Below are 14,276 nucleotides of genomic sequence, written 5' to 3' on the forward strand. Positions count from 1 at the left end.
TGTGTTGTGTGTGTGTATACACACACATCGAGAGAGAAAAAGAGAACACACTAACAACATCCGGGCTCCCACGCTCATGGGACTTAGAGACTACTCAGGGAGACAGTCATTTAAAAAGTACTAGAGATCCAAATGTGCTTTAATGGCATTCTCAAAGAGACAAAATTATAGTGAAGAGAACAGATCAGTGGTTGCCAGGAATTAGGGGTCAAGAGGAGGATGTGATTCCCAAGGTACATAGCACAAGGGAGTTTCCTCAGGTGATCAAGCTGGTTCTTCTATATTCTGATTGTGGTGATGTTCGCACAAAGAGGCTAATGCAGTAGACCAGGAAGAAGAACAAGATAGCTTCTATTAAGATGGTGGAAGTGGAAACAGAGGAGACAGATTTGAGATATATTTAGAGGTCTAGTCAATGCCTTTGGTGATGGACTAAATGTGGGCAGTGAGAGATAATGGTGTCAAAGACAATTTCCAAGTTTCTGAAATGAATTAATTGGGTGTTCAGAAGTATCCAAGCCTGAGAGGAGCACAGTGCATTGGTTATCTCACCGCCATCAAATATATCCAATTCAATAACATTACTGACAGCCTACTATTTATCAGGCATTATGCTAGATTATAAGGATATTAAAGATACACAAAATCTGGCCCCTGATCTCAAGGAACTCAAGATATCCTGAGAGAGAATAAATGTTCAATCGAGATACTCATTATAACAATATCTTGACCATGCGGGGTCTTCTATAAGCAAGCAGCCTACGCTTGAAGTAGAGAAAAAAAAACGTGTACAACATTATCATCACATGTACACTATCAACATCACAGGTAAGATTTATTTACTGAGCATATACCACTTTGCAGGCATTGCCCTAAGTATTTTACATGTATTGATTCACTTAGTACACAAAACGACCCAACAGTTTAGCCCCATTTTACAGATGAGGAAAGAGACGGAGAAAGCTTAAGTACCTTGCTCAACGTTACACAGTGAATTTAAGAGCCAGGATTCAAATCTACCCAGTGTGGCTCCAGAGCCTGGACCCTTAAGTCCTTCACTATATCTCCTCAACACCTGAGCCTAATCTCCAAAAGCCCAGGAGGTATGACATATGAAGTATGCATAGAAACAGATCAAGCAATCCACGATAACGGAAGAACGATTCGGTCAAAAAATTTCAAGGAGGGAGAAATCACTTTTAAGCAGAGAAATTGGAGTTGGACAAACAGAAAACTGGGAGATAAAGAATTATCAAAAGATGGCAAAGATTTCATGTGAGTCAACAAAACTGGGGCCTTTTTACCACCTCAAACGATATCCTTTTTCCAGTTTCCCTTCAACCTACAGTCTCTACTCCAAACACTTTTCTTTGATCTATAATAGACATGGGGCTTTAAGGGCTCTATCGCTGATGAATGTTAACAAGAGTAGCAAATGCTGCTGTCTGTTAAAACGATTATTTTAAACATTTAACATTTGGCAAATACAAACTGAGGGTCAACTCTACGCAACCACTTTGTAAAGAGTAGTCAATGAAAGCTTCTTCCTGGGTTAAAATAACTATAATTTTCTGAAAAGTGAAATGGAGGCAACAACAATAATGGCAAGAATAATGAACACTGAGTGAGTGCTCACACGCATGCACAAGGTATGTTCGTGAAACAGCTGCAGGCAGGCAGTATCCTTCCACAAATGTTGGCACTGGACAGACTGAGTGGGGGGAAGCCTCAGAGGAAATGAGGGAAAGCCTCAGGAAAGCCTAGTTGGTACCTTTACCACTCAGTCAAAATGATTGATAGTGGTAAATTAATACTAGTGGTAGCATTAATTGATAGCTAGTAGTAGTAATGATTGAAAGAGAAAAACTCTATCACTTATTGCATGATCACAGGTATTTAACACTTTAATAGGCATCATATATACATTCTTCAAATTATCCTCACAGTAACTCGTAGGTGCTAGTTGGTATCATTGTCTCACATTTAAAACATGAGGAAACTGAGGCTCAGAGTGGGAAAGTTGGTCCAATGTCACAAAAATAGTAGGTAGAGCATGCATCTGAAGCCAAATTTAGCTTTCCTCTCCATCACACTGTTTTTCTCTCTGAGACTCCTGGATAGTGTGAACTCAGAAGCTAAAGGAAAAGAATTCCAAAAAGTAAGATGCTCCTCAAGCTACAAAGGTATGTTATCCACATAGGAAAATCAGAAAGTACCCAGGATTCATGACTTTACTCCTCTGAGTACTTTTTCTATTTTTACACTTTTATCCCTTGCTGGAGCTAGCTCCTCTGTAACAATTCTTTTTCTATGTGGCTTCAGCTACCTTGAGGGCCTAGACCCAATACCTCATTCTCATTCAGAAACTTCTCTTAGTTTCATCCTAAAACAGTCTGAGGTCCTGAAACTTCAAAATAATCTTATTTGATCGCAGTTTTGCTTTCTTGAGTGATATGTTTAAAAGAACCTTAACGCCATACAATGGTTGATGATTAGTTAAGGGTACCCAGTGTCTGTAAGATGACTGCCACATAATGAAAACACTTTGTCAGAGCCTTTATCTAATCTGTAGACAGGGCACTGGTCCTTGATGTGAGGAAGGCATTGAGAGTGTAGTCCCAAATTCAAAAGCAGTCAGGAACTTTTCTAAGTAGCTAGCATATGAGATACAGGGCACAAATAGCAATGGTTCTAAGATGCCAGGAAGCAAGGAACAATAATCTGTCCTAAAGGTGAAGTGTGATGCCTTCTCAGTGTATAGCATGGTGCTCTAGCACATAATAGAAAATTTAAAAATATTGCTGAATGTTTCTTGTGTCACAGGCTTGATATCAGGAGAGGAAGGTGGGAGCATTTTAGTTCTGCTATGTGTTTCAAGGGTAAAGGGAATTTGTATTGAAAATGAAAACCAAAATGGACTATTTGCATTCAAATCCTAAGGTGAGAGGATAGAAACACTTCAAAATACTTCAAAAAGTGCAGAACTTTGGGGCAGGGAGGAGACACTGGGTTTGCAAAGGTCTGCCAAAACAACAAATTGATATTCAGCTTTAAAAAAAATTAACAAATAATCATAACCTTTCAATTAAAAAACCACAAAGCCCAGGAATAATGTATCTTTTTTCACAATTTCACAAGAAATTATGGTATCAACCATTCCTCTTCCTAACTTCTGTCTACACCCTCCAGCTTCTGCTAGATTAAATCTAACAAAATTCAGCTCATAAATATTAGCCAGTTCAAAAGTAGGTATCTTATTCCACTTATGGCTGGGAAGAAAACGAGCCTCTAAATTCACAAGAACCACAAGATACATACAGAGTAGTCAAAAACCAAAACATTAAAATCTGCATCACAGAGAATCTTCTCCCCAGTGAACTAAAATTATCAGGACCAATAACTACTACAAATTGCATTAGACTACATACAAAGGAAAATATTTACAATCCAAAGATTATTCTTTTAATATCCAAGGGTATCTATCCCATCTGTAAACCATACATTCAAAAGGAAGATGGGGAGCAGAACCTTAACAGCTGAGGTCCTGAAACTTCAAAATACTCTTATATGAGTTTCTATTTTCCTTACATAACAATGAGAGAAGGGAAAAGTCATCATTCAATACACCCTATGAGGACTGCTCATTTTATGGTCAAATTGGCAAAACAAAATTTCTAAACTTTCCCCTTGACACCTCACCTGCCCCTTTTCACAAATTACTATATAATCAGATAATAAAAACAAGGTTGGAAATCAGTTCAAGCTAAATCTTGAGGGGAAAAAAACAGCAACAACAAGAGCAATCACCACAAAACAAGAAGACTAGACTGCAAGTTCCATGAGGGCAGGGACTGCATCCATTTTGTTCCCCACAATACTGTCACTGTCCAGCATTCCACAGACATTCAGTTAGTATATGATGGAAAGAGGGAGGGACCGATCATTCTGCTAAGGGGTAGGGCAATCACTAACGGTGCTTCTGCCACTCTGATTCAGTACTGAGTACACTGCAGGGCACAGTGAAATAGCTAGGTCAAAGCTTGACCATCTTGTCTAACAACTGCACACATGAAGCAGAGGAAAAAGATGTTTTCCATCAGTCCTCTCAGACTGGCTTCTCCTGTCTGGACTCTAGAGGGGCATAAGAGTCTGACACACATACACAGCACAGCTTTTCAGTGACAACAGGGACAGTGCAACTTTAGTAGGTAACGACCTCCAATACCAGCTCAAACTACTAAGAGAAACCCATTTATAAAACTGGACCTATACAATGTCTGGGAATCTGTTGTCTGAAATTATCCATTGCTCTAATCTACTCCATTAGAATATGTAATTCATAATTGAGACTTTGATTAATCACTTTAGAAACAATCAGTCTTGAGGTCTCTTTTTTTTTAATTATGGCAGATAATAAGTGTAAACAAATGTGTCTACTAATGACTTTTCATTTCAAAATTAACCATTATTATAATGGAAATAATAAAAGGATTTTCAGCATTTACTGAATGTGTATTATTAAATGCCTTGGGAATTTCTTTAATTCAACTCTATTTGCATATCTTTTTTATATTTTTTAATTGAAGCTTAGTAGAACACTATAAATTGTTCATTATTCTTCATAGTAAACTGATATTCAGAGAAATTAAGTGACTTTCCAGGTGTTTGAACAAAAATTTAATTCCAGATCCCACAACCTCATACCACCTCCTCTCTAAATTTATAAAAATATCTTTACTGCTTAAATGAATAACAAATTTAAATCCTTTTCAAAGTAATATATCTAAATTCATTACATTTTCGGGGGGAAAGAGTATTAACAAGCAGGTATACAAAAATTTATATACAAAATGAGTTTACTAAACAGATTAAAAATATGCCTAAAGTAGCTCTATTCAAAGAACTCCTAACTTGCAGCAATACTACAAATCAGAGTACATACAAAAACTCCTGTCTTCAGGGTTGCTAAATGCGAACATGTTTTTATGGTGTGCAAACATGGCAAAACTGAAGAATGATCTATTTCCTTCAAACAGCACTTTAAAGAGTGACCTCCTATCAGAATTGACAAATTGAGAGATGAATCAGCTTGATTTTTCAGGCATAAACATTCTTTAAAAGTTCATAAAAATGTTATTTAGGTGGAGAAAAAATAGCACACTCTATTACAGTAGAGGTATTTATTAAATTCATTCAATTCTTCACTCATTGAATAAATGTACTGTGTACCTACTATATGTTAAGCATGGTGCTGAGAAAAAGAGATGGTTAATACTCAGTGTACTAATTATGGCTTTTCATTTCCCATATGCTGATGATTTGACAGAGGGGACCCTGCTGACCCTGGAAAGTCTGCCCCTCTCAGGGCTGGCCAATTCCTAGAGAGAGTAAATGACTGCCTTCTACCACACATTTCATACGCAAAACAACTGATCCTGACTCCACAACCCAACGACCTCCTTTATCAGGCTCTTACATTCTGGGCCACTATCCCCCTGCCCTAATCACTTTAGGGCCAGGTACTAGATAACTTGTGACAGCCCCTACACCCGAAAGCCTGCTGAAATTATGCAAACTAGTGAATCCTAAACCTGCTTACCCTGACTTTCCCATTCTTTCCCTTGGAAACCACAATCAAGGCTCTTGGCCACATTTTCCCCTCACTCCCTCTGCCTCCTGACCAACCCTGGTGTTTCCCCTTGTGTTGTGGCAAGCTCCCTCCTCTTGGAAACTGTGAGTAACAAACTATCTTTCAATGGCAATTGTCCTCTGATCTGTTGGCCTCACTATATCTGAATAATAATAAAACCTATTTTAAAGCATTCAGGACCTACTATTGAGGCATTCATATTTAGTGATGTTTATTAAACAAATGAATGAATGAATAAGCAAAGAACAAATGCTAGCAGCAAACAAACAAGTAAACACTAGAGCAAAAATTCAAGACCTGAATCCTAGCATATTCAATATGCAACAAGTTGAGGAGCAGCAAAATGGATGAAAAAAATGTCCCCACAAGACGATGAGTAAATTATCTGCAACAGTATTGTTAGATAGAAACTAGTAATTGCATAATTCATCTCTCAGAGGATAAAACTGACCCTTCCTTGAAGGCCCTCCCTTCCTAGGATCTATGCTCTATTCTCGCCAATCTCTGCAGGTTCATTGTTCTCACTCCCCCGTGCTCTACTGGCTGCCACACTAGCCTTCTCTGAGTTTCCTGAAGGTGCCCTGAGCCCTCTAGCTACAGAGCCTTTGCCCAAGTTGTTTTATCTTCTTGAAATACTCCCTTCTCTCAACATCTTCACCACAGTTAATTTCTACTCTTGAGATCTCGGCAATTATTTCCTCAGCAAAGTCTTTCTGGATCTCCTGAACTGTATTAATCTTCCCCATTAGACAGCTGCAGAGCATCTGTGTCACCTGTTACCATTTTTATTCTGTAGTTCTGTAACTCTTTACCTTCTGTCTCCTTCACTTTACTGTATACCCGAAGAACACAGAAACCACGTTTATCTTCAAATACTACCATTACCTCTCATCTTGCATCCACAGCACTTTTTATTATTTCCCAGTTTTCCTTACCACCAATTCTTGATCCCAATCATATTTATTCCCCTAAACATGCTTTCCTCATTGCTGTCATTGCACCTTTACTCATTCTATTTCTATAGACTAGCATGCCCTAACACTTCACACTCTTCCCAGGACATTTGCACCAAGATCAAGCCCCTACAGGACACAGGTCAAATGTCAAGTGCAAAGCTTCTGCTGCCAGAAAGTACCCAATCTTTACCCTTCAAGCTCTACTGGCATGTGTATGTAACACTCACTTTGTACTTTTCAAATACTGTGGTATCATTTACCATCCCTTCAAGTTTACTACTCTTCTGTACATTCCCCAAATAAGAACTATGAATTTCCCAAGGGCAACGTCTGTGCCTCATAGGCTCTGTATCCACACAATACTTACTTAACACAGCTTTTTATGCACAATATATATTCTATTTCAATATATATTTTTACACAGTAACATATCATTCAAACCAAATTCACCAGTCACGTATAAAAAAAGCTGACATAACTGTGGTGATACTAACATGAATGCCTCTGCTTTCTCTCAACACCTATACAACCACTGGAATTATCTGCATAAAAATCACTACTGACAGCTCCCAAGGCCTGGTCAAGGAAATATATCAATATATCAGGGGGAAAAATGCCATGAGTAGTAGGTAAAGTATTTCTATAATTCTCTTAAAAGCCTATATCATTACACTATATTTTATCCACAGAAAAATTTAGACAAGTTATTTCTAATTTAAAAAAAACCCCACTAAGCTGATTACAATCATCATAAGGGTAAGAAGAAATACGTTTATTAAGGGAAAAAATTCCCCAAAGACACTAAGTGATTACTGTGATTTCCTGCTCTCCAATTTTTTCCCCTACAGTTCTTAGTTGACAATCCAAAGCAACTGGAAAATAACTACATTTACATTAAAATCACTCTGATAAGTAGAGAGTAAAAGAATCCAGACAAAGGTCCACACAGTTGGAAAAGCAGTCATTCTCTGTAATACCAATGGCCTAATTTGTGGATTCTTTCTGAATATCAAGGTGTGAAATTTCCTTTTCTGTCTCTGCCATCAAATGTCTCTTGCTTTCTCTTCCTTTCTATCCATGCAAATGGAGCAGAGGAACACTGAGATACTTGGACCTAAAATGTCTGGGATCCATAATTTGCAAAGCTCGCTTTTTGAAATGTAGTACTATAGAATTCTTTTGGCTTTTCCAAATATCAATATGCAATATTCCTTATAAATAATACTGTTAAATGAAAACTTTGAACAAAACCACCACTGGAGAAAAACAATTCAGTTTGTGTCTATGCACAAATTGACTTAACTGACAAATTCAGCTGGAATACTAGAAAGATTGGTAACGTGTCAAAAATTCAATTCAATTCCCACAGAACAACAAATTACTTACTACCTTTATAACTGCTAAATCCCAGGAAAGTAATTCTATTTGTCAGTACATATACAGACTATTTCAGCATAGGTATGAAAATGACATTGAGATGCAGCAGAACTAGTCTGATATTTAATAAATAATGCTGGGTACTGACTCAAGAACAGGCTTCCTTTGGTAGAATACCTCAATTTTTTTAAACATAAAGCATATTTTTTTCATAAAGTATGAAACGCGATCTAGTAATATCAATTGTAGCAGCTACTGTAGCAGTAATAAAAGAAAGTAATATCTATTAAGTTGTTAAGGTGAATTACATAAAAGAAACTAACATTATATAAAAGAAACTAACATTCACTGAGTTCTTAGCATGAATTAGCTCACTTAACCTTCACAACAATCCTACAAAAGAGATACTATGATTAACCTCATTTTAAAGTTAAAGTTGAAGAAACGGATGTAAAGGAGTTAAATAACTTGCCCAGACTCAGTTAAAAAGTAATAGAACAAGTAAGATTCTTAAATCACTAAGGTATGTATTTACTGATAATTTTTCGGGCCCCCCAAATCAGCACACAGTAATCAATCAACTAATAGTCAAAAGCCTTTGTGTCAAGTAAGTTTCCCAAAGGTGAGCAATGGTACAGCAGAACCATTTAAAAAATGTTTCTACTACAATGAGATACCGCTCCACACACACCAGCATGGCTATAATCAAAAAGAGATAGTAACAAGTGTTGGTAAAGACATGGAGAAGTTAGAACCCTCACATGCTGCTTGTGGGAATGTAAAATGGTATAGCTACTTTGAAAAACTGCTTGGCAGTTCCTCAAAATGTTAAACATAGAGCCACTATATGACCCAGCAATACCCAAGGGAAATGAAAAAACATATCTAAACAAAAACTTGCACATAAATAATAGGAATATTATTGATAATAGCCAAAAAAAGTAGAAATAGCTTAAATGTCCATTATCTGATGAATGGATAAACAAAATGTGGTATATCCATACAACAGAATATCATTCAGCAATAAGAAGAAATAAAATACTGATAAATGCCACAATATGGATGAACCTTAAAAACATACAAATTTAAAGAAGCCAGTCACAAAAGACCACATACTGTCTGATTCCATTTACAGGAAATGTCCAGAACAGGCAAATCTATAGATCCAGAAAGTAGATTAGTCATTGTCTAGGGCTAGGGGAGATGAGAGAATGAGGACTGCTGAAGAGCACATGGTTTCTTTTCGTGCGATGAAATGTTCTAAAATTGATTGTGGTGATGGCTGCACAATTGAACTCTGTGGAGACGCTGAAAACAACTGAATGTGTACACTTTAAATCAGTGAATTGTATGATTTGTGAATTATATCTCAATAAAGCTGTTATCACACACACACGAAAAAGATATTTCTAAGGCATTTTTCCTGTGAAAGACAAAAAAATTGAGAACTAATTCGTACTGTAGAAAAGCTACTAAAATCTGAGGTTAAGGATTTAGAGGTAAAAGAAAATACTGTAAAATGCTAAATAAGAATATATGACCTAGGAGTAGAAGACAATCCTATTTTAAAGGATGACAATAAAATTCTATCATGTTAAACTCATTTAGGAACAGTCGGTTTAAACCAAGCATAATTCAAATAAAACAACATGTCCTCATTGTAAAAACTGTAAACTGCCTTATTTAATTATATTTAAACTATACCAAAATACAACTCTTTGGGATCTAACTGTTTTCTTGATTCTACTAGTCTAACATTTTAAGTTACAAAATGACTTAGAAAATTCTTAAATAATAAAAAATTTCCAAATGCTGGTATTATATACACTATTCTTGAGATAAATGAGAATTACAGAGAGGTAATAAGTGTCCAATCCAAGCAGGCTTAGTAAATCTGGTACCCAGAGGACTTTACTATAAGGTAACTTCTCCTGGCAAGCAAGCCATCATACCTAAAAACCCAGCTGCTGTGCCAATCTCTTTGAAGTATGCAGTTACCTTATGCTTACATATTCTCCATTGGCGACTTCCTTAAATTTAAAAAAAACAGAAGTGAAATTCAAAGTTCTTAAAACGCATGGTCTCAAAGAACATTTACTCACATCTAAAATTCTTAGAATTACATTATAAAAATGTGTCTTTGAAGATGAAGGACAAATTGCTATTTTAAAGAACAGAAGTCAAAGAAAAGTCATGGAAAGTCATTATTCTCATTCTCATCTACAAGTAATAGTTTTTGTTTAATCTATGCCTTCAGAGGAAAACTCTGAAAAATATTAAAAGAAGTACATGCTAATAAAGTTATTTTCATACAAAAATTAGCTGAAGAAAATATTACTCCCACTTTGTATAAATAATATAGACCCTCAGGGAGAAAATTTAAACTTGGAATTATTCCAGCTAAAGAAATAGTAAAACAAAAAGGAAAGAAGACGGTTGCACTGCACAATTTAAAAAAAAAAAAAGATTGCACTATGTTCAGAAGGTAATCAAGAAGATATAACAAGAATGTATGGAGTACACATAAACAAAATCATGTATCCTTAAGTTGTGATAATGCAGAATACTACAGAAGATCATCAAGTAGAAGGTGACATTCCTTAGAACATATATGGTTAACACATTTTCTTAAAGAATTAATGAACAGGTATACAGATACTCAATACACCTAAAAATGTACTGAATTTAAAATGAATGCAGGTACACAGAGACTTAAGCTTTTAGAACTTCATACTGTAGTAAATGGATGCATGGACACGAGAGGCAGGGAGGAAGAAAAGGATGAAATAAGAAGAGCTAACGTCATCTATGCAGAGTTTGACCTCCGATATCCATGCAAACTCATTTAATCTTTACAATACTCTCATTTGGATAATGCTATTACAGTACCCTCATTTTAAAAAGAGGGAAACTTAGGCCCATGAAAGTTAAGTAACTTGGCTATAGTCATTAGCAAGCGGACTAGGGCTACTGGGATTTGAGTGTGGTTCTAAAGTGTATAGTCTTTACCAAATTTCTGAACCAGAAGTAGTGGATCAGGGTAAAAGAGAGTTGAATAGCTTTTCAAATCGTCATTCTTTACAGCAGTGATTCTCAACAAGGGGTGGGAGGTTCTACTGGTGTCCAGGAGGCAGAGGCCAGGATGCTGCTAAGCATTCTACAAGGCACAGGACAGTCCCTATTACAAAGAGTCATCTGGCCCAAAATGTCACTAGTACTGTGGTTGAGGAACCCTGCTTTAGAGCAGTTTATTTCTGCATTTGAAAATACATTATAATAAAAGGAGAAGAAAATAACATTTCCTAATTGAGCCTGATTCAAAAAATTGTTATCAACATTATTCTCTAGTCCCGCTTATTTCAGGAAAGGGAAATGTTATACTGCAAAGTTGAAAAGATTCACAGGAACAGGAAATTACCAACACATGGGAAATTAACCAGGAAATATCACTGGGGATACAGAAGGGGGAAAAATTTCCCCAAACTCCAACAACCAGGTAGGTCTAAGAAAAGTTATAACAGGAGAAGATAAAGCTGCTGATCTAAATGTCGCCATCACCTTCCCTTAGAGCATGTAAATATAAATCTTCCTAAGTTTTGTCCACTATGTGGCAAACTTCTAGAGCAATTAAGTTGAGTGTTTTTCAGATTGTTACATTTTCTGTATAAATAGATATTTCTTTAGTCACTAATACATTAAGGACACTATAAAGTTAAATCATTATTCTTTAAAATTCTATTACCACATCATTCAAAACTTTCTTAGTACTCTGAAAATGTATGAATTCACTACTGCCCAATAGATTTTTCAATACTTCATTTTAAAAACAAAAATAAGAGCTGATCTTCTTATCACAAAGCTATCTCCTCACAACTTTTAAATTTGAAATTTTAATGTTTAAGATTTCAAGTCGGCCCCTCAATTTATATATAGGTTGACATGAGCCCCAGTCTAAGCATTCCTTAGACTTATACAAGCCTTATACTTTCCTAATAGAAGCCAACTATTCCCACAACTTATGTATAACAAATATTTTTGAACCATACACTTATAAAAAATGTAAAGCAAATATCCTTTAGACACAATTAGATATATTTCTACACTTCTTAACCTGTGTCATTTTTAGTTTTCTCTCAGTAGTTTATGAGAAAACTCTAATATGCTTTATTAAACTTAATATTTTTCCACTCATTCATTTATTCAACAAACGTTTAGAGTATTGACTACTGTCAAAGACCAGGTCCTTTAACATTTCTATCTTTAAAGGCCTGAATAATTCTCAAGTCACTATTTTTTCACTAAGAGAAAGGGAAATAGCAATAAGTTAAAACGTAGGTAGCTTAAATTTGGTTTCCAAAAATAAATAAGACGTCATTCAATTTCACAGTGAGGAAATACATTGGTCTTGGGCACGTCCACCTGGGAGGCAGCATCACCTGGTAGTTAAAGGAGCAAGCCTCGACATCAAGATGCCCAAGGTCAAAACGTGCCCTGTGACATGACATATGCCAGACCCTAGGTAAGTTACTTAACATTTTTAAGTTATTTCTTTTCTCTATAAAAAGAGGATAATCATGCCTACGCCTCAGGACTGTTTTAAAAATTAAATGAGATATAAATGCAACGCACTGAGCAAACTATAAGGCATACAGCAAGTGCTCCATAATTATTATCTATTGTTTTGGTGTTAGGATAAAACAATTACCTATGTTCTAAATTAAAATTATCATACTAGAAATAAACTATATACAAATTTTAAAAAGGATTTCTAAAGCTAACTGGATTTATTTCATTAATTTATTACTAAGTTGTATGTGCTTGTTTTTAAAACTTCCCTAAGTCATAAAGATCTAATATATTATTATTATTATTCTCACACACCATCAAGTCTTAAGGCCTGTTTTTATGGCTTTAAAATTGAAAATACAAAAAAAATAATAATAAAGCACATAATGCCAAACTCCACAAAGACAGGGATAAAAACAAAGAAAATACATATTCTTCTTTAAATGTCCAAATCAAAGCATTTTGTATTTGCTTTATGGAAATGAGAATTTTAACAAAGTTTGTAAAGTATAATGATTTTATCTAAGTAAGGGGAAAAAAAAATACTTGCAAGTTTCTTTAGAGATAATCCAAAATAAAGAACAAAATTATGTAACACACTTTTGAATTACCAGGAGGAGAATATACTTTATGAAGTGCTACTGACACTGAAATATTATATATTTAATATATCTACATAAAAAGAGGACCTAAAATAAGTCTAATAAAATCTGGTTATTATAAAAAAATTAAAATTCAGAGAAGAATAAAATAAATTCGTAAAATAATATGACCAAGTTCAACTGCAGTGCCCACCATTCCCATTCATATCTTTTTAGATCTAGACTAACACTCGAGCCATATCATCACCTACTAACGTTAGCATACATATACATAAAACACTACCCAGCAAAACACAGCAACACCATGACCAAAAACAGAGCTCATATTTTGATGCTTTAAAGAAACAAATTTTAAGAAAACATTTCCTCACCTATTATCAGATGGTAGAAGAGAAAGCAAAGCCAAAGCTGAAAGTTTTCTCCTTTCAGGCTGGGTAATGTTGTCCATGCGATCAACCCACATTTCAATCATATTTCCCAAAAGCTGGTCCATCTGAAAAAAGACGAGGAGGCATCTCAAAATATTTGAAATACTATTTACTTATGGATAAGTAGTGTTACAGGCTAAAAACTCATAAGGCATGGTTAAAGTTCAATTCCAGCAAACCACAGAACTGGAAGACCACAATTTGGGGTAGGCCTTAAGCTGGAAAAGAATAATTTGCGTAAAACCAGAAAGTAACTAAATAATCTTGACAGCCAATTAATTCCAAGAGCTAAGTAGACTTGATCAAAACCAGTATGTAGCCAACGAGTGATTTTAATAATTTCATTTAATAAATCACCAATCCAACACATTCTTCCCAGTACACTAAAAGTACACGCATTTTTCAAAACTGTCAACTTGTACTTAGGTTATAGTTTATTCAGTTGGATGATTAGAGTTCAATGCTTAGAGTATAATTTGCTGGACTGATTTGTTGCTACTTGCAGAGGAAATGATAGATTGCAACCTCAACCTGCAGAATTTCAAAGGAAAACAAATGAATCATTTCCCAGGACATTTATATGTTACATTAAAAATAACATGACATGGGATTGCTTAGTGTAATGGTTAATTTTACCTGTCAACTCAGCTAGGCTAAGGTGTACAGTTGTTTGATCAAATACTAGTCTAGATGCTGC

General features: G+C 35.4%; 1 protein-coding gene across 2 annotated transcripts in view; it reads right to left on the reverse strand.

Annotated features, from left to right (window-relative positions):
• The window catches only part of IPO11 (importin 11), a 230,143-nt gene that overhangs the window by 65,389 nt on the left and 150,478 nt on the right, over positions 1–14,276 (reverse strand). For both annotated transcript variants that reach the window (XM_001493727.7, XM_005604232.4), the window contains exon 27: positions 13,523–13,644. In XM_001493727.7, the coding sequence (XP_001493777.1) occupies positions 13,523–13,644 (122 nt within the window). The remainder of the gene's footprint in view (positions 1–13,522; positions 13,645–14,276) is intronic.

The sequence above is a fragment of the Equus caballus genome, chromosome 21 (genome assembly GCF_041296265.1).
Source record: "Equus caballus isolate H_3958 breed thoroughbred chromosome 21, TB-T2T, whole genome shotgun sequence".
In the NCBI taxonomy this organism is placed as follows: domain Eukaryota; kingdom Metazoa; phylum Chordata; class Mammalia; order Perissodactyla; family Equidae; genus Equus; species Equus caballus.